The following is a 21,382-nucleotide window of genomic DNA, read 5'->3' on the forward strand; positions in this document are numbered from 1 at the left end:
AGTGAAAAAGGAACAAGCTGTTTTTCTGTTTGCCTTGAAGTGAAGTATCGCCCTTGACACTGAATTCACACACTCCGCTATTATCCCGGACATTTAACTCAAAATTTGTGTAGATGAGCCAGGCTCTGAGCACAGCCGCTGCGGCTTCAGTACTTCCAGGCCTTGAGAGGAGTAATCTGTAATGATATCAAGTGATACTTCACAAAAAACTTCCCCCGATAATAAATGAAGCGGGTGACATAAGCTACGGTGCCTGATTTTGCAGAGATATTGGAAGGGCCTATTTTCTGGTTGATAAATGTCGGCACTGTGAAGAAAAAGCAAGCGGTCGTGAGGGTGTGAAAACCTGAAATAAACAAGGAGATACCTTACAATATGCTGTCAGAAACTTTTCTCCTCTTCCAACACTCCGTGACAGTACCAGCATGTGATTTCTTTTTCTATGTTTGAGGTGAGGACAGTGTTGGAAAAGGTTACTTTTGAAATAGGCTACAAATGACTAGTTACCTTATTAAAATGTAATAAGTGATGTTACTATTTTAAAGGTGTAGTGTGTAAGATTTAGAGGCAGAAATGGAATATGATGATTCATAATAAAATAAAATGTTTTGTTGGGCAAAACAGCTTTATAAAATTTCCTACTGAATCCACATATATATTAGTATAATCAACCAATCAATGGTGAGTAGTTTGGGCACCACAGTGGCTCGGTGGGTTGAACGTGTGCTGCAGGATTCTGTTCAAACCCATGGTCCTTTGCTGCACATCATCCCCTTTCTCTGTCTCTCCCTGTTTTCTGTCACTCTTCGCACGTCCTACCCAATTAAGCCATAGAAAGGCAAATGTAAAAAATGTATTATAATATCAAATATTAAGTGTTACTCCCCACCACTGACACCCAGCCATCTTTGAGCGCATAATTCCCGACCAGAACACCTTCTGCAGACACTGGAGTACGCTGCCACCCTTTTCCCACCAGGACGAGATTACAGGACGTGACTGGTTACACCTGGTTATGACAGGCTGTGACAGGCTGTGACCAGTTGTGACAGCTAACAATTGGTCTGGAGTACAATTACAACAGAGATGTGCCGGGACTGTCAGGGTATCACGGTGAGACAAGTGTGTTCCTGTGACAGCCAGGTCTGAAAGATGTGGGATAAACATGTGGTGGCCATGTAATGTGTGTTCTTACTGGTGTCTGTTATGGTCCCTTGACCCAGTAATATGTGTGTGTGTGTGTAGACACTGATACACGCAGTGAAGATGTGAAACACCTGTCATGTCTTTGCAGTGGCTTGAGTTATGCACCACCAATGTGCCAGATATCTTCATGTGGACTGTCACTGACATGCTGCTGCAGAATAAAGTAATATGTGGAGCAAATATAGCTGTCAGAGCGCAATAACATGCAGCAATGTCCCAGAAAAACTAACTGTAATTGAAAAAAAGAAGAGTCCAGGGTTTGGTCTTGTTTTTACTCGACAGAAGCTATTAAGAGATTCCAAATAAACTTTCTCCTTCATCTGGAAGACAAATATGTAGATCCCCCCCCCTTCCATCGTCTTCATTCCTTTACTCCTCCAACTTCGGTAATCCATTTCCAAACAATGCACACTCAAATGGACTTGAGCACATTTACTTAGGCTGGGAAGAGTGCTCCATCAACATCCTTTTAATGAAATCTTGAGAGCAACGATATGCCCTGGATGCCTGCCCAAATAGAATGAGAGAGAGAGTGAGAGTGACGGAGAGAGAGAGGAAGAGTGACATGGAGGGATGGGAAAAAAAACAGAACAAGGAAAAGGAAAAGAAAAAGGACGGGAGTGAGGGAGGGAGAGAGGGAGGGAGGGAGGGAGGGGTCGGTGACAGAGATGTTGGTTTCTCAGACACCCATGGGAATGTCTGGTGGAGAGAAAGACGCAGGTCTTTCGCCGTATATACAATGCAGTCATGAAAAACTCGAGGAAAGCATTCGTCAAAGTTTTATTTTGTGTTCCAACAATCCCAAACAGTCTCACATTAGGCTGGGAACCATTTAAGATTTTTTTCTAGGTTTGATTAACAAATGAATTCTAAATATTTCTCTATACTGCGTGGGAAGATAACACCGAGGAATGAAAAATACACTGTACACCCAGAATAGCCCGCCATAATTACTTTGACATGTGATCAAGATAAAAAATACCTATCCTTAATGTTGCCGGGAACGTTCAGACTGCTGCATTTTGATCATGTTTCAAAAATAATTGCTGGCAGGAACTGAAAATCAGTCAGGTTTCAGCATAAATTACAGCACAATACTTCAAAAAAGAAACTGATATTGTATTATTTTAGTGACATGTTTCATTCATCTCTTAGTTTTTACAGAGTGCTCAGAACTCAGAACCAACTGCAGCCCAGTAATCTAATAATACATAAGGTAAAAAAGCTAGAGGAGACAGTACTTACTGTTTCAATACTCTTCATTGTTAACTTTAATTATTGCTTAATCTTTACATCAGTCAGAGGTCACTTAAGTTTAATTAGCTCGCTAGCATCAACTGACAAAATCTGCTAGCGACGGTTTTAGTTTGAGCAAAATCGATGGTCGACATCTAGAAATGAGCCGTCTGCGTTTGTCCGTCTCTGTCTGAATCCGAGGGTGAATTGTTTAAAAAATGACTAGGCTACTGTAAGTATTTGTAGTCGTAAATCTGTCACTGTTTACTACACAATATGTGCCACTCGAGAACGGAAAGACTGGCAGGCAAAGCAACAGTGACAAAGGCGGCTGGGCTCAGCAAACAGGTATTTGTCACAGAACGGTGAATTTTCCAAAGATGGAATATTACTGCTACTCTTAGGCATAGTCATCATATATATATATGAATTTCTTCTTGGTTGATAAAAAGGTAATAAATGAATAAACATCTTTGATTTATAATTCAAAAGGTGGATGTTTTCCCCCCCCCCTAATTACACTTGAGAGAATGGGACTCTTTAAAGTGTGGTATTTTGCCTGGGGGCATGTGTGCCTGATGCCCGTTCTCGTCTTGTCACTTGTAACTTCAAGCGGAGATGACTTTTTTTCTTTTGTGATCATCACTGTTCATTTCCCATGTCAAACCAAACGTGAATGTAGACTTATTATTTTAATCCAAACCATGATCTTTTCATAAACCTCACCAAGTAGCTGAACTGCAACTGAAAACTGAATATATTCTTTTGAATACCTGAAAAAAATACATCGTTCACACATAAATACTTTGTATTTTCTATGGTGAAGTGCAGCAAATGGACGCCCGTGTTTTTTGTGCAACACTACATAGAGGATAAAGGTAAAAACCTTTGACCGCATGCAGGACACAAACACTAGACGCCCACATAACAGCCGTGTGCAAGATCCATTTATCCAGGAAGATTTCCTCTGCAAAGTCTTTCTTTATACAGTATCCCCTGACTTCCTAAAGGCTTTCCGGCAGAACATTTCTCATTCAACCACAAAGAAGACTATCACTTTCTTTGCACATTACTGAAAAGCAACGTGTACTCAAAAGCACGGGCTGAGATGGTAAGAAAGGGCTTGCCAAAATGTGCACCGTTGCATCCTGTAAAACCATTCCCATCTGGGTAAATAACATGTTTTTCAGCGAGACCCTTGAGAGAATGGCGATTTACTGACCTCGATGACGGTGAACACGGCGCTCCATTTGCCACATTTCACCATAAAAAATACAGCATTTATTTTGTAGTGATCAAGTACCACATTTGTATGGCTCACACCAGTTTGGCTTGATGAAGAAGATTTAGCACAGGACACAACAGCTCCATTGTTGTCAGCGACGAGTGAGAAACAATCGTGCGGAGGGAATTCTGTTTCCACCGAATCAATTAGACAACCAGCACACCACACATATTTTACTGTTATATCTATAGCTTTGGGCAAACATTAACGTTTAACAGCTTGTTGGCATTGCTGACTGAATGACTTTATTGCCATCTTGATGCTTAAAATACACACAGGCATCACAGTAATCACACGGGCCTTGTTACGCCATTCATTGGATTATTTGAATCAATCTGGTGCGGCTCCTTCAGACTGTTCAGGTCGTTAAACTTTCTCCAGCTTAAAGGCTCTTTATGTCTTCACAGCCGGTGGCCCACAATGCCTCACTTCGCCGTGTGGATTCGTTTTTGTGTGACAGGCGATATTTTTGTATCCTTCTTTCTTTAATTTGGATGATAAACAGTCAGACCCACCTATGATGATTTTACTTATGATTCTTCACTGTGTTTCCTAAGTCTAAAGCACTCTCTATGTCTTTTTTATCATTTACCCCAGTAATTATCCGCCTTCCCCAGCAGCATACCTAACTGTGTTCCCTTAAACAACTCCCTCTGGGAAACATCACCGAGACACCTCAACAAATTAAACAGAGCAAGTAGTATCTCATCGTACTTGTACTATTTCATGTTAATTTTAGATAGCGGCCTTGGCTCATGATTCTTTCAGGGGGATGCGGAAAGGAGGCAATTACATCGACAGGAAGTCGTATCAAACTGGAGCCAAACCTAAATAGGTCTGATATTTCCTTTAATGCTGAGTCTGGTATTGTTCCTCATGTTGTTAAAGCTACTGGGAGTGCAGTTATGAAGGCCCCCCTTTAATGAGAAAAAAACAATGCTCACGTCAGCGCTTTTATTTTGACGATTGTAAAAGGCAGAAGTTTCTTATCTGGAAGTTCCTGCTCTGGTTAACCAAGAAATTAAATGTCTTTTTTGTGACACTGCAGTCTGCTATATTTTGTTTTATAGAGACGCAGCCTCACAACAGAGACGGTACCCTCTCCCACTGATTTAGCTGTACACAAACCGCTTCATTGTGGATCTTGCTCAGATGCAAATGCAGTCCAACAGCCACAGATGGCGAATCAATGCCCACCTTATACCGACTCTGGCAAACTTGACAGAAGGTATAAATCAAGGTGGAGTGCTCTGGATGGTTGCTCCCTCTTTGATGCAGGGACCAGGTATGGATTAAGTTACCTCCTTTCTTGTTTTCAGAACCTATACCTCTTCCATATTCATGTTCCTTTCCATTCCTGGATATTTTCTGCTGCTACATTTACCCCGAGACTGAGCAAATTAAACTCTACAATCTGAATAAAATTAGCCTGGAAACATCTTAATTAGTTTCGAATACAAAACCGGGAGATAAAAAATCAACCGGGGGACGGGTAGGATGTTTAGGATTTCACTGCAATTATGAGTGAGCATGACTGGGGTTCAATTTGCAGCGCCTTGGCAGGACACCCAGGTGGGAAGCCAGATGGGGATCATGTTTGGTCAGTGCAGTGGTGACTCATACTTGAGGAGGGGGGTGGTGAAGTGGAAGGAACTGTGCAGGAGTGTGTGAACCTCTCTACAGTCTCTGAAAGTAAGTACCCTGCAGGTGTACATGCTGTCCTAAGCTAAAAAAAAAAAAAAGGGAGTTGGAAAAGGGTGGGGTATTGTGAGAAATGCCAACACTACACTGGGGAATAAAGGGGAAACGGGCTCTGAGGTTCCTACCTCGACATGATGTGATCCAGATCCAATTGTCAGCCCATGCATTAGAATATATCAGCCCTAGACTCCTTCCACAACATCAAGTTACAGCTGCAAACGGCTGTACTGTATAACCGGCGAGAGTTGGAGAAAAAAAACACAAATCTGAATTTGTGTTTTTTCCAACTACAAAACACAAGAGCAGAATGTTTGGAATGTTTTGTGCCTTCAGTGATATATGTGCATACGCAGGTTGCTTTTGAACATCAAAACTAGCCTCCATCAAACCTCAGCTTGTGACTGACTGCTGTGTATCATCACAGAGAATAAGTGCATCGCATCTTCCCGTTACCTGTGCCAAGGAATAAAGAAAAAGAGCTCTTTCTTTTAAAATGTTTCAGTATTACAAAGAGCGAAGCACATGTCCGTTATTGACAATACTGTAGTGGGAAATTGCCATGTGGTGTAGTGTGAACTAGGCAGAGAATGTGCGATCCGTATTTACAGTTGGTCCTTTTTAAAATGCAAGCACTGTTAGCAGCTTGGTGGAAACAACTGTTGTATTGTTTCAATGCTTTTTAACCCACATTTAGTCAAATGTATCATCTCCTTAGGAAATATCAACAAATAACCCATTCTGTTTATTTTCAGTCTGTGCCTTTTGTGACTTTGTGCAGATTCAGATTGCCTAAAATGTAGATTTTTGGGTGTGGTCTGAGATGAGATTTGTCATCGTAGTAACCACAAGGCAGCCATGACAGCCACAAAGGGTTTGCTGGTTTATACACAGTAACGTTACAGGTTCAAAGGTGCAACATGTACGAATTCTATTATCAACAGAGTGTAAAGAAATAACAATTATTACCTGATGTCAAAGACGTATATGTATTATGTCGAAGAGCTATCTACTGAAGCTAACATGCTAACTCACTGGCCAACACTCTGCTGGTAGTGTGGCTAGCTGCAAGGCTAATTGGGCTACAAGATAGGTGACATGCTGCCCCTCTGTGTCGGGAGTTTGAATTCGAGGTGGACAATTCTTACGTAGTGCACCTTTAATGTCTGGTTAATACTGTGTTTTACTTCATGCATACAAATGTGATGCTTCAGAAAAGGAAATCACAAGTCAGCCCTCTCGCTTGCTTTCGGCCTGCTCCATATGGACACGTTCCCATTTCACTTCTTGTTTACTCAGAGACTCTGTCCCTTTAACTTTCGGCAGAGCATAAATATTTCACCACAAGTTGAATAGACAAGCCAAAAAAAGTGCATGGGCCTGAAGCCAGAGAGAGGGGGGAAAGGATGCAAATAGAAAACAGACAAATGACAGAAACAGCAGCGAGGTCCACATAGTGTGAGCACTGGAGCGGAGCTGAGAGAATGTCACTCAGGTCACAGGGATTTGACGGATGAGCTTTGTTACCGGCTCTGTGTGACCTCGCCTTTCAACCCCTCTCAGCCTCAATGACACAGACAAACACACACACACATAGACAAACATACACACAGAGGAAAGCACCTGTGGGACATATATGTGTGTATACCCAGAAACACTGCACAAACACACGCATCTAACCACGTACAAAAGTGCATGCTCGCTCAGTCACGGTGTACAGTACACATCGCATGACATGCGAGGCAATGACAGCCTTTCCACATCATCAGCTGAGCCACAAGCAGAAATTTCTGAACCATACCTGCCCTCTTAACAATGGCCCCCGTGGGCACGAACCCTCGATGGAAAGGGTAACACCCCTTGTCTAAACTGTTATAGACTTGACATGCCAGATTTTGGAAACGTATCCACGCCCGATCGACCACTTGTTCTCGAATCTTAGCTACGAACTGTGCATTAAAACCCCAGTGACCATGGGCGAGGTCTCTGACTTTTACTCACCCGTGAAGACAAAACAGACAGTAAAACATCACATGACACATCACCGCTGCAAACATCATCATTCCTCGCCACCCCTACACCGCTGTTCTGACGCACCTTTGCGTTGCTCTGGGAAAAGCCTTGAGATGAAAAAAGGAGTGGACAGCAGAAGAAAAAAGGATGGCTGTGTGGATGGATGGATGCTCAGATGGGTGGAGTGGTGAATGAAGACTAATCTGAAAATCTTCCGGGTTCCCTGGGTGTACAAAAATCAACCCTCCTCTCTGTTAGGTAAGCGGAGTCACTGACATCTCACCTGGACTTGCGCACATGTGCCTGCTTACTTCTTAAACCACGCAACCATGTATGTAATCATACAAATAAATCGATACAAACGCAAGAAACGCCACCGATGCGGTGAAACACACAGCCTTTCCAGTCTTTGAATGCAATTAGCACACATCACCTGAGCAAAACCAGCGGAGTCCCAGCATTGTCCTGTGAGCCTAATTAATCACGACTTTGGTGAGCGGCCAACAGAGAGGGAGGACAGCCCCCTTCTGTCTGAAACCTCCACAACATTGCTCTGGAGTGAACCCACATCCAGGGTTAACGCAATTACCAGCATGTCCTCCCAACCATACATCCAGCATCACACCACAGGCACTGTAATTGGTGTGCCTAGAATTGCGGGGAAAAATTAGAAAAGCAGTAGAGGGAAAGAGGTGATTAATTTGCTGGAGGAGGAGGTCGATGCCGATGTAAATCACCGCACGTCAGCGCAATTTAATTTCCCTGATTCCCTCGGCCTTGTCTGCCACGCCAGCCTTGCTCGCTGATTGGTTAGCGTCAGGTCACAGCTGAGGAAGTCATGGAGTGAAGGACACCATAGCATAGCTTAATTACAGTATAGGACCCTTTGTGGGACCTGCAGACCTCCACTTCTCCCCACGCTTGTTTGCATGCTCCCCTGAATACAGGGGACGAGGGATCAGGAGGACAGGTGAAGCGCAAGTCTGGCAACATCAGCGAAGTCTTAATGAACATGTGTTGGCCGGTCACATTTAGTTCCATGTAACAGGAATACTGATGGACTCAGCCTCTCTGTACCTGCTGGGACGTGAATAAAAGCCGCTGTCTCGCTTTGGAAGGAACAAAAATAGTTATGGAACTAAAGATTTCATCTGGATGCTTATGATAAAAAGGTAGCAGTCAGTATGAAAGTGAAGCGCAGCCAGAGCTTTGATGTGCTCGGTATTAAATCTCTATCAGCAGCGAACACACCATCAAAAAAAAGTGTGCTGCCATCAAAACAGCTCCCCAGGTTCAAACTTCAAACCTCACCTGCTCTATTGACTCTCCAGTTAATGCCCTCAAGGAGACTTTGTTTGCATTAAACAACATCAAAATGCCGACCGCAATCTATAATCCAATCCCCACCTTTTACACCCTGTTTTATTAGCAAGCTCAGCGGCGCACACAACAGAGGTGCTGCTCCTCTTTGTTGCTACATAAGACCCATTCAGCAAGGTTTAGCCACGAGGGTCAAGCATACAAAGCGAGCTATTCCTGGGGAGCAATTAGTTCTCGGCCACACCAATGTGAGGTCATAGCTCCTCTGGCCTGATTGACACTTCCTGTCCACACCTGGGCTTCCTGTTAGCCTCTCCCCTGGGCTTACAATGCATGTTGTGCATGTGTATCCTTGCATATAAGAGAAAAGAATGATTCTGACAAAGAGCACTTCTTCTTCAGGATGGAATAAAATAGAAATAAAGTACATTGTGTGTTTTGTATTATTGTTTTGTTCCTTCGCCTATATTTAGATGAAAACAAATTATTTTGAGAGCTTTCTTTTCATACCTGCGCGGCACTGACTCACAGGCCTATTTGACTGCATGCTTTTGATCTCAAGTTCTGCATGTGTTGAAACACCTCTGAAACTAGTCCTAAAATAGCCCCTTTTATAGCATAATATATTCATATTTATTCAAAATATATACAGTGCTACCACAATGCTGTATATTCACAGTGTATACAATGAATCATTTGCAGGAAGAGCCCCCAAGGCGGTTTTATGAAACAAGTGAATAACTCTACACCCAGGTAAGACTGGCAGAATAGGTGGTGCAGGGTCACTGGAAGCTCGTGACCCAAAACAAGAGGAGGACAGGTAAAATGCAGGACATGGCTCACTGGCTTTCAAAATAAAAGGCTACGGCAAAAAGACGTGTGGATATTCTTAGTGTATTTATGTTGTGAGTGAAGAATATGAAAATCTGCCTTTAGGTTAAATAGTACAGAGCAATTCTCTTTATCATATATTGACGGGTTCTGCTTGCAGAAGACCTCACACTGCAAGCAGCAACACTCATGATACATTGGCAGTAAACAAGCTAATTTACACCAAAGTCTCAAAGCAGAGTCAATGAGGTGATACTAGGCACATGCACATGAGCCCGCACAAACACACACCAACCCACACAAACACACACACATGCATGCCCGTGCACATCAATGCTCATGTGCTCATGCACGCAGACACTCTCAGGCATGCCGGGAGTCCTAATGACCTGCGCGTGTGTTTGCGAGGGTGTAAGAGTGTGTTTTGAATTAGGAAGAGGAGAGGCAGAAGATGAACTAACGATGGCTGCTAATAATTACAGATCTGTAGTGTGGAGGAGTTAATGAGGAGCCAAAGCCTCCCATGATGCCCCAGTAATAATGAATGAGGAGTGAGAGAGGCGAGGGAGGGGGAGAGAGAGGGGGTGGAAGCTGTCAGTTTGAGAGGCCGCAATGCCCTTTGGTTTCTCTGCACTCTGGGCATGTCAACGAGAGAGGAGCCTTCCCAGAGGAGGCTTGTCTCCACACTAATGAAGATGTGACAGACCTCCGGTCCGTGACTTGCAGAGTATAGGGAAGAGGACAGAGGAGGAGGATGAGGAAGAAGAGGGAGGCAGCCCATACAAAATGAAAGGCACTGGAAAGGTGAAAGGTTTGCAAGGCCTTCAAAGAGAATGAGGCGTTGTCAGATAGAAGCAAACTGATTAGACTGATGGGGTGTGAGGATGCTTGGATTGTTTTATATGTGGATAAAAAGTTGACCAAACAAGATACTTCACATAGGGTTAAAAATAAAAATGTCACTCTTTGCAACAGCATAAAAAATTAACTTCACAAGTACTCACTAGGGAGCTGGTGTAGCTGGGATCAGAGGTGTCATCCTGGAGGTAGCGTGACAGGCCAAAGTCAGACACTTTACACACCAAGTTGCTGTTGACCAGAATGTTTCGTGCAGCCAGGTCCCGATGGACGTAGTTCATTTCAGAGAGATATTTCATCCCAGCCGAGATCCCACGCATCATCCCCACCAACTGGATCACTGTGAACTGACCATCATTTTGCTGGAGGACAGAGAGAAAACATAGCAAAAGGGTTATAGAGTTATCATCTTTGCCTTGATTGATAAAAATGAGAATTGCTGGAGGGTAAAGATTTCAGAAAATGCTGAAAGATTTGTTGACTAAAAATTCTAGGGTTGACAGTTGGAATTTTTATTACCTCCTGTTTGAATCTCTCTATCAGTAGATGTCTAAATAAATTACACGTTGTGCTATCTTCTGATGTATTATACAGACAACACGTAGTCTGGTCGAGAAAGCTCAGACATTAGTGACCTGAATGCTTGAAGTTTATAATACAGATGCCGATAAAGCTTAATTTATAGAGAGGATGTCAATGTGGCATGACTCTACGTTGTAATTATTTTCTGTTTTATGTTGAAAGTTTATCCTCAGGTGTCATGTTTTTCTTTCCACGTCCTGTCTTTGTCTCTTTTTACACCTTTTTCTGTGTACACCTGTTTTTCATTCATTCATTAGCCCTTGTTTATTTAAGTCTGTGTTTTTTTCTTTACTCTTCGTTGGTTTGTCTGTTTTCATCCTGTCTCTTGTGTTCCTGCCTGTTCCTTGAGTGTTCCTGTGCCTGTTCCTCGTGTGTTCCTGTGCCTGTTCCTTGTGTGTTCCTGCGCCTGTTCCTTGAGTGTTCCTGTGTCTGTTCCTTGTGTATTTCTGTGCCTGTTCCTTGTGTGTTCCTGCGCCTGTTCCTTGAGTGTTCCTGTGTCTGTTCCTTGTGTATTCCTGTGTCTGTTCCTTGTGCGTTCCTGTGCCTGTTCCTTGTGTTTTCCTGTGCCTATTCCTTGAATGTTCCTGTGCCTGTTCCTTGAATGTTCCTGTGCCTGTTCCTTGTGTGTTCCTGTGCGTTCCTGTGCCTGTTACTTGTGTATTCCTGTGCCTGTTCCGTGTTCCTCAAGTGTTCTCTGTCCTCCATGGCTTCTGGTTTGTCTTCAGTTTTGTATTTCTCTTTAGTTTTTTCCTTGGGCTTTCTTTTCCCTGCTTTTAGTTGTGCAACCTGCCTTCTGTGTCTGCAATTTGGGTCCTCACCATTTTGCAATCTTTGACACAATGTGGTTTTGATTTAACTTGTTGGTTATTTTTAAGGCTGATGCACTCTCTTGTATTTGATGCTTGATTTCGATTAGAAAGAAAGAGCAAGAGAATGGCAAGTTACTCCTTTCTGGATGCCAATATATCACATCCACCACGGGAGCACCTCTACTCTGTGTTCTTTCTTGCTGAGAAGGTTCAGCTGCCTCCACCTGCTGAAGGAACTCTTGTGAGAGGAAATACTCTGATTGAAATGCATAGGGTTTCCTTCTCTGGTTGACCATCTACCCTGATCCTATCTATAAAGCCTCCCACCTGGCTGCATCAGTAGGTTCAATTGTCTCCAAGCCCTCCACCTGCTGAGGCTTTGTCTCACATGGGAGACACCAATGAGAAAAAGTACCAAGATTTAAAAAGAAAGGTTTGCTTCTCTGGATGACAACAATTAAACATAGCATTCCCAATATCTGTTGCCTCAGGAGGTTCCACTGCTTCCAAGCCTCTCTCCTGCCAAGGCTGTGCTTCAGAAGGAAGATACCGATGAGAAGACGTTCCCAGATTTGCAAAAAAAACATAGGGTATCCTTTTCTGGATTATAAAGTTGCATGTTTGATGTCCCTGATCCAGCTGGCAGAAGAAATACCTCAATTTATCTATTATCACTTTTCCTTGCTTATCTTTTCCTTCCTTTTCCCCCCTTTTCTTTATTGTAAATATAAAAATGTGAGCAAATTAAATGTTTGTCACATATTTACAGCATCATTTTAATGATGAGAGCTAAATAAAAATCCACAGATGGTGTAAAAAAACAAACAAAAAGAAATTGTAGACATGTATCAGCCAACCACTAAAAGATCTACTCAAGATGATACGCTGAGGCTAGGTTGAACTGTAAATGAACAGGTCAAGGAATACAGTCATTCTCATCATGGTGGAGAGTTCACTCTCTGGTGGCAATGTGATGGAACTACATAGATTTTACCATTAAAAAGGGCTTAGCATTTTCAGGTCCCCACGCAACAGATGACATTCTCCTGCAATATGTCCAGGCTTCTAACTCTAACACGGTAGATTAAGAATCAGAATATATGACCTACAGAGAGCAGAACACCAGAGACCGGTCTTTGAGATCAGGCCGGTGGTTTCCTACTGAAGTAGTCGTCTCAGTCAGCAAAAATTCCCCTGATTTTTAAACCCTTTGCTCATGTTAATAGGTAGCAATAGTTTCACATACAGCATATCAAAGAGAATCAACTGTTTTAGCCGATCAACAGTTTTCACCCTCTGTGATCAACAGTCAAACAAGGTCTGCTGGTCTCTTCTGTCTAGCAAATGTCAAGTATGGTTGGCAGGGCTTTTCAATAGATATTATCATAATCCTACCTCGGTAGTTATTTTGATGTCTACTTTTACTTCTGCAGAAACTGAAATTGTCTTCTTTGAGGAACCAATTGCAACTTTATCCCAAAGCATACTCAAAGACAACACCCGCCACAGCAACAGCCTGTTCACCCTTCTGCCATCTGGCAAGCGATACAGAAGTATCTGCAGCCGTACCATCAAACTACAGAGCAGCTTCTCTCCTCAAGCTGTGAGACTCCTCAATTCATCCTCAGCACTCACCATAAAAATGTTATTTTTGTTTTATGTGCAGCAAAAATGAACCACAGCCTGCATTGTAATGTACAATCCTGTTTTGGAGATAATTAATGAACCTTGAACCTTGATGTCTTAAGAAATTCAGTTAGCATTCAAGTCTGCCCAGTGGGACTCTCCTCCATAATTAGAAAAGCCTTGTAGTATATCGTTATTAGTACAGCCAGAGGGTACATTCACATACAGTGACAATAGGATGGCATGTACATGAACAGTCTAATCTACCTGCTTTTCCCATCTATTTTAGGTTTGGCCTACCTTTTTTTCAAAGCAGTATTTCCTTTGTTTTAATCATTTGTTGTTTACACGTCGCCATTGCAATATTGACAGAGAGCTGTGCTCTTTTATTGCCTTTTTAATCCTCTTAATGTCCAGAGGAAAAGTATAATCGTATTAAATCAGCAAAATAGATTCCTGAAGCCAATCTTGCTCATTTTAGGTGTTAAAGCTTTGTTCCATTCGGGCATGCAGGCATCCATCTCTTAAACATCCAAGCATGGTGCCACTAACCCTGTGTGAATGCTCTGAAGAGCAAGCTTTGAACCCCCGAAACACAGTAACAAATAAGAGGGTAAGGGAGATCGATGGAAACACAAGTCGGATGTGGCGGTTAGCAAAGCCAGCTTCAAAGAGCCCCTTTAAACCCACCCTAGATCAAAGTGGAATAGAACACCAATCCATGAGATTGAAGGAGGAAAAAAGCGAGTTGAATATTGATTAAGCTGTATGTCCACTCAATCCTGACTATAAAAGAAAGAGTGAAGAGTCCATTATAAGCTCCAGGCATTAATAGAGAAATTAAAGGCCGATACGGCCAGCTAATGGAAATTTTCAAATTAAGAGTGATTGGAATCGTGTTCATTGTCATGAAACATATTCTCTGTTGGCACTAGATAGGTTTAGAAGGCTCATTCTAATTTGTATTAGGAGGAATTCTTTGCCTCAACTCCTTTTCTGGGAATGTTTAACGATTCATTTCCAATTAGCCTCTCAGCTCCATAGTGCAACGTTTCTATTCAACTCCTGAATGTGCCTTTGATCAGACCATTTAACAGCGCAACAAATGTAAGACATAGAACATGTATGTGTTCAGCGAAAGTACTCACCCTGAGGAATGAGTCAAGGGCACCATTCTCCATGAACTCGGTAACGATCATGACCGGACGGCTCTTTGTGACGACGCCCTCCAGACGGATGATGTTTGGGTGGTCGAACTGGCCCATGATTGACGCCTCAGACAGGAAGTCCCGCCTTTGCTTCTCCACGTAGCCCGCCTTCAGGGTCTTGATGGCTACGTAGATCTCCCTCTTGCCAGGCAGCTTCAAACGGCCCTTGTACACCTCGCCGAATTCACCTTGAGCGGAAACAGAGAGAGTTGCTCAGGAGTCAGAAACAACAACTAATCTACTTCTGTGTGATTAAACAACCGTCACACAAAAGATTAGTAGAGGTGATGGCATCTAAATCTATTCATTTATCAAGCGTATTGGCATCTCATGTCCCTAGACTGAAATATTTCTGTAAGTGCTATTATAGATCTTGATTTGGTCTATAACAAGCATGCTGAGTGTTGTCCAATACTGCTCCAGTGTTGCTCCTTAGCGATATGCCTAACAGTGTGGCTTCTTTGACTCACAGTAGTCATCTATCCTAAAAGCCTGCCAAGTGTCTTCATATTCCCCAATCAAAGAATAACAGCCAAGCACTATCTGGTAAATATCTGGAACCTGTTTGATTAATTATCACCACCTTGGTGCCCTGCAGAGACACCACACAGTGAAATCAACAAAAAATGGAAATCTTTAATTAGACAGTCCCCTTGCATCCTTACCCCCAATCCTATCTCTGTCACTTCCTCACACCTAGCTTGCTGAGTGGGCCGTGCCGAAGGAGCTATTCCAGGCCCAGTCTCATTACTAGTATTTTAGCCTCTGTATGAACCAACACATATGGTAACAGCATGCCCTGCCTGCTGCACAAAAAGGTGTGTCCTGCCCCAAGGAAAAGACATGTTGGACACATGTGGCCATACGAAGCTGAAGGTCTTTTAGCCTCCAGTTGCTCAGAATTTTCTTCAAAGCAATTAGCCCCTACTTACCTGTTCATCTGTATTAACAACACAAAAAAGGATGCATCTGAAACAGGCGCAGACAATACATGTAACTGGAAAGGGATGACGCAAGGTAGAACATGTCAGAGAGCAACACTAATAGGATACAAAAGCAGAGAAGCACAGGGAATAGGCCGCAAGGCTCGAGTTATTTCTAATGCCATTAGGTCCCAGGGTAGCTGGCCTATATGCTGCTAGTGCACTTGACGTGGGTGCCTTGACATATTCACATCTAATGCGGCTGCCAAAGGGGCTGAGCTTTACGACCTTGAACAGATTCAGGTTAGACTTGTTTGCACGCAAGCACACAGACATAAACATGGACATACTGTATAACATAAAGAAATACTTGAAAATATAACCTTACATACGCGTGTCACACGTTCTCCATACCTGCACCGATGACCTCCTCGATCTTGACAGTGGAGACGTCAATCTCCTTGGCGAACTCTCGCACAGCCTCGTTGGGGTCTTCGTAGGTGAAGGGATCTATGTAGATCTTCATCCCCGGGGAGCCTGAGAAGTGGGTCGGGCAGCCCAGTGGGGAGGGGCAGTTAGACATGTCGGCTCGCAAAGAGAGCTCTAGAACAACCAAAGTGCTAAATGAGCTTTCCAGAAGAAGAAACTGTTTTTTTTTCTTTGGCTAATGTCTAGTGGTAACGATTGATGAATGCAATTGCCTTTCAAGTCTTGGCCTAAATCACAGTGTGACACAGCATTACTTACAATCACTACAAGCCCTTAACTGTGCTAAATGACGATAACTCCATTTGCTCTGCGGTCCTCCTCAGAGACGGGAAAGAGCACTACTGTATGTAAATGAACATTAGCCCATAGTGCACACATGAAATAGTAGAGTCGGATGATTGCAGTTACAAGTGAAGCAGACAACAAAATGGTGGTTTGATGATTCAGTGCTTGGAAGGGGGAAAACAGAGAGGGAGAAAGATGAAGGGACAGAGGAAGAGATGATGGTATACAGAAAGAGTAAATGTAGACAGATTTTTTTTTTACACTTTTATCCCTTACCCTAGCAGTCTCTGCTCTTTGATAGTGGTAGAACCAATTTCCCTGCAGCCTTTCCCTATAGGAGCTCATAAAGAGATAAAACCACCGTGCTATCAACTAACTCTTTATGCTGCTCTGCAATAGGTGAGCTCAGCTCAAAGACAGTAGATGTCTGCAAAACCGAGGACAGATTTTCCGTGTCGGCAGGCCATGCTGGGAGGAATGCCGACAAACACTTGTAAACAAATTCAATACGCGCCGCCACAAGACGGACACTGCAGCGAGCAAGCGAACGTCAAATCATCACTTCTACAGCGACACCCAAGGGCAGCCCTCTTCCTCAGAGCTGTTTAGTCAAAACCTTGGCAACCATGATTGGAATAAACTCATCTCCATCAAGTCAATTTGTGTCTGCTCATTTGCATAAGCCACATAAAGATGGGGATGGGTCTCAGGAGACGGGAGCGGGATAAGGTCTGGTCTTGGAGGGATCAAGGTGCCTCACCTCGCTCTTGACTAGAAGCTGATTCTAGTTACCGCACTAATTGCCTTGAACCCTGGCTGTGTGAATGTAATTGCTCATTAGAGATTCCATACAGATTGTATTCAAGTTAATCCATCAGAGGGTTTACAGCTTTGCATTCCATAAAGTCGTTCTATTTACAAGTGTCGCCAAGCTGCTCACTCGGCAGCGCAGCTGTGTGGGACTCCAAATCTCAGCAGGGAGCACATACAACAACAAATATATGAGAGCACATCGCCTCGAAATCTGAAGCACACATGTGCACGTACGCATACACGTACACATACAGTATGTACGGCCATTACTTTCTAATTCACAGTCCAGGGCCCACTTTCATGTATAATTTAAAATGCAAACAGTTTATCTCTCCCTCTCCCTCTGGTACAGCCCTGGTTAACTGGACTCATCTTTTTATGGCCATCAGATAAAAAATAGATTCCAGCTTTAATATTTCATAGATCCTTCATCTAAGTGTATGTAGCAAATGTATCAAAACGTCAGGTCTATTTTTACCAGACATATGAAACAACAAGCCTGTCGGGAGGGAATGCATGGCTGCTGCAGTGACTCACGGGGCACTCAACACAGCACAATCATTGCATACCATTTTCAATTATACTGCCGCATATGATATTAATGGGGAAAATGGATAAACTCATTAATTTGTTGCATGTGGATTATACATCTAAACAAAACCCATAAGCTAAAATGTTTAGGAGTATTTAGTTGACCAGCATTATAAATTACAGTTTACCGCACTGCACTTAACCATGTTATTTTCACCAATGTCCAGCATTTAGCCTGCTATTAGTCTGCCCCTGCTCATTTACTGAATGGCCCTAATGTATCCACAAATCAACCGCAAGGCAGTAATGCTTACATTAATCTATTACTGGCCACGGGTGCAATCAAGTTACTGGTACTACCACACAGAATTTGCATACACATAAAGACAAACGGCAACGTCAGAAAGTGGAACAGTAGCTTCCCCAACGCTCATCTTTTTAAGTTAAAGGAATCCGTTCATACGTTAGGAACATAATTTCTTCTAATTCCTTTCGCCCTGACAATATTTGCAATTTAGCAATTCCTGTATGATTGCGTGTTTTATGTGATTATCCTCTTTGAGAAATTAGCATCGACAAATCGCAGGACACCGTCCGCCTATGGTGAATACATTCCCATTTCATGTCGGCCCACGATGCACCACTAATCTATTCCGTCTCTGTGAATATAATGAGTTGAGTTTACTTCCTAAACACAGACTAATTATCCATTTTTTGATGTCAGAAAATCATTTGTCAGACTCACACGCTGCAGCTTATTAGAATGGAAATCACAAAGCGCATCTTAAAAAAAAATTGTATGAGATCAACAGTCACATTTGTATAGATGTGAGTTTGGGTTTGTCAGGCATGTGGTGCCTTCTACAATCTACAGATGCTGCTTACCAATTCTGTTTATGCTGTGGCTAACTCACTGAATTGACAGTTGCAAGACAAGTATAAACATATTTGGCATCTCACAACAACTAGATCTGTTCAATGGGCTTTTGAATCTCATCCTCATTCAGTGTGAGCACCAGATGCTGAAGCACAAACAACAGTTGAAGCCGCAAAGCGACAATCGGGGTTTTGAACACTCGTGATTTTTTAGTGATTCTAAGATGTGTTTGGGTGTCGTATGCAGGGGAGCATTAGGGGATAAAGTAAACACGCAGCGCTTAGAAATGTCTGTTAATTAACTGATGCTGACAGGTTGTTGATGTGTAGGAAAGAGCAAAAGGGAATGAGAAAAAATGATAAATGCAAAATGACACAGTGCAGTCAGTGTTTGTAGTATGTTGGCATGAAAGCTGCTGATGCTGATGATGTGGGCAATTAAAACAAACAAAAAAAATCACAGAGCAACAACCAATCCGTGGGCCCGATGTGTGTTCACGTGTGTGCTCCTCCAGCGTTTGGTGTAATGTTAGAGGTCTGATTTTCATAACCACGGACCACGGAGCTGCAATACTGCATTTACAGCGTGAGCAGCATCCCTCTTAGCGCCTGTCACATTAGGTGGGCTGGAAATGAGGCGACATCACCTGACGTGTGTGGCAACAGCTGGAACAGTAGGCAGCTGGGTGAATGCCCGCAACACATTTTCGGAGACTCACCCAAAACAATTGGCTGACTGGCGCTATTTAATTGTCGCGTTGAATACTGTAATTACAAAACTGTCAGTCAAATCTTGAGAGAATACAAGAAAACAATGAATTGCGGGGTGGGGGGGATTGCTTCATGAGTGTTGGCGGCTTGAAGGTTGAAGGAATGAACCTATGAATAGGATCCCTTATCAGCGTTTTATTTCCTCTCCACTTCAAATTGCTTATTTGATGATTAGGGCTGCGAGCGTCTCTGATCTTTTGTTTGTTTCCACCACTTTTGTTAATTGCATTTGGTTTTCCCAAAGATAGCCTGTGTGACAAAACTGACTCCTCTGCCCACAGCGGTTTTAATGAGCCCTCCGGCTGCCACTGCTGTGGCTGTGACACGAAATAAGCGTGTTGAAGCGCTTTGCTGTGTCAGGCTCAACAAAACTCTATCCCCTCGGGTGAGCCCCTTTTCAGACTGCTAGGTCGGCAGTACGTCGGGCTTTCATTTGAGGTACGAACCGCACACACACCCTTTTGTGCGCATGTGTGTGGGGAAGGGGATATGTGTGTCCCTCCAGGCTCATTCCCCTCATCAGTCAGCGCCGAGGGGGCGCTCATAACAGGACTCAATCACGTATGTCGTAAAAACCCTGAGAGATGACTGTCAGTCAGTGTCAATGTGTAAAGAAAGGAATATGACATTTACATCCACAAACGCCTGCTACCTCGGGTTATTTCTCTTTTACCTTACCTCTTTCCATAATGCATTATTTAAGAGTACATGCTTTATGTATATGTCCTATATCGTACATGATATGACAGCGACAGAGGGCTGGACAAAGGAGAAAATGGATGTGTAGCAAATATCAATAAAATATATGAGAACACTCCTTGAAAGACATATCTCTACCTGTGCAGCGCATTTCTCTAAATTTCTTATTTAAAGGTATTTATAACAGTTTTCATGTGGACAAATCATTTTTTAAAAAGAATACATCTACAGAGCTTGAAGAAAGGTGCAGAATAAAAGCATCTCCTTTCCTTACAAACATTATCATGATCGTGAAGCAATCATTTTACAGTGTTCGTCGGGTCCACAATGATTGTTTTGTTTATGTCTGTGTAAGAATTCTGATGCTTGGTTCCAGCTTCTACCGAGGATTGTGAGCCAATAGTTGAACGCCCTTGGTGTCAAGCGTGGGGCCTGTGGGCCAAAGTTTGCCTGATGTAAGTTGAGATTTGGCCCTGCCAGATGTTTCTGCTGAAAATAAAATTTATATCTAAATTGCTATTTATGTTATTTTATTTTTTGTTTGGTCAACATTATCTTTAAAATATGCAGGATCCCTATTTTTTAATTATTTTTCATAATCTGCAAAGGGCAGACAGAGTCCCACAGAAAGTCAGTCAATTAAGGGAAATTGGGATCCTAGTACCAATTTGCATCTTAACAAAACAATACAATCAGTGTTTGCTTATGACCCGTTACCCTCCATTAAGTTTCAGACTTGGCCCTCCAAGGGAAAAGGTTTATGGCACCCCTGTTTTAGACAATGATAGGAGTTGTTGTTGTTCTGCTTAGCAAGACATTTATGGACTGTTCTGATACGTTCAGCTTGAACCATGAGCAGATTGGTCGACCATCTGCTAAGCAGTTTTTGACATTTCCGGGAAATTAACAGACAAAAAAAGAGTAGAAAGAAACAAGAAACTAAAAACTAACTGCTAGTTTATAGGAGCTGTGAGTGTCAGGCTGGACTCACCTCTTCCTGTGCTGTAGTGTTGCAACTTGTCACTGTACACCGCCTCCTTGGTGTATGCCCTTTTCCTGAGGGAGCAATGAATATTGAGAGAAGAGAGAGGAGAGAGAAGAGAGAGAGGGATGGCAGGATGAAAGGAAGTGTAAACGAGGCCTTATTACTGTTCATGTTTCTCTGTATAGCCTGAAAATGACGTGGCTGAAATTGAATCAGTTGCAGAGGGTTAGCAATGGCAAATGAAGTTTATGAAAATGAGCTGATTTTTAATTAGACCTTGATAGGATCTCTCTGCTTTTCATCTGTCTCCTCTGCCTCGGCATCAAAAGAGCCCGGCC

At 42.8% G+C, this 21,382-nt stretch overlaps 1 protein-coding gene across 2 annotated transcripts in view; it reads right to left on the reverse strand.

The window, feature by feature from the left end:
- Positions 1-21,382, reverse strand: part of ephb1 (EPH receptor B1) — a 189,341-nt gene that overhangs the window by 13,507 nt on the left and 154,452 nt on the right. The window contains exons 9-12 of one of the 2 annotated variants that reach the window (XM_084369678.1): positions 21,051-21,115; positions 16,010-16,132; positions 14,613-14,860; positions 10,594-10,809 (exon numbers count right to left, since the gene is read on the reverse strand). In XM_084369678.1, coding sequence (XP_084225804.1) covers positions 10,594-10,809; positions 14,613-14,860; positions 16,010-16,132; positions 21,051-21,115 — 652 coding nt within the window. Of the gene's footprint in view, positions 1-10,593; positions 10,810-14,612; positions 14,861-16,009; positions 16,199-21,050; positions 21,116-21,382 lie in introns of both variants that reach the window. The other variant, XM_084369677.1, reaches the window with a different exon arrangement.

Source organism: Pagrus pagrus (genome assembly GCF_965226575.1).
Source record: "Pagrus pagrus genome assembly, chromosome: 12".
NCBI lineage: Eukaryota > Metazoa > Chordata > Actinopteri > Spariformes > Sparidae > Pagrus > Pagrus pagrus.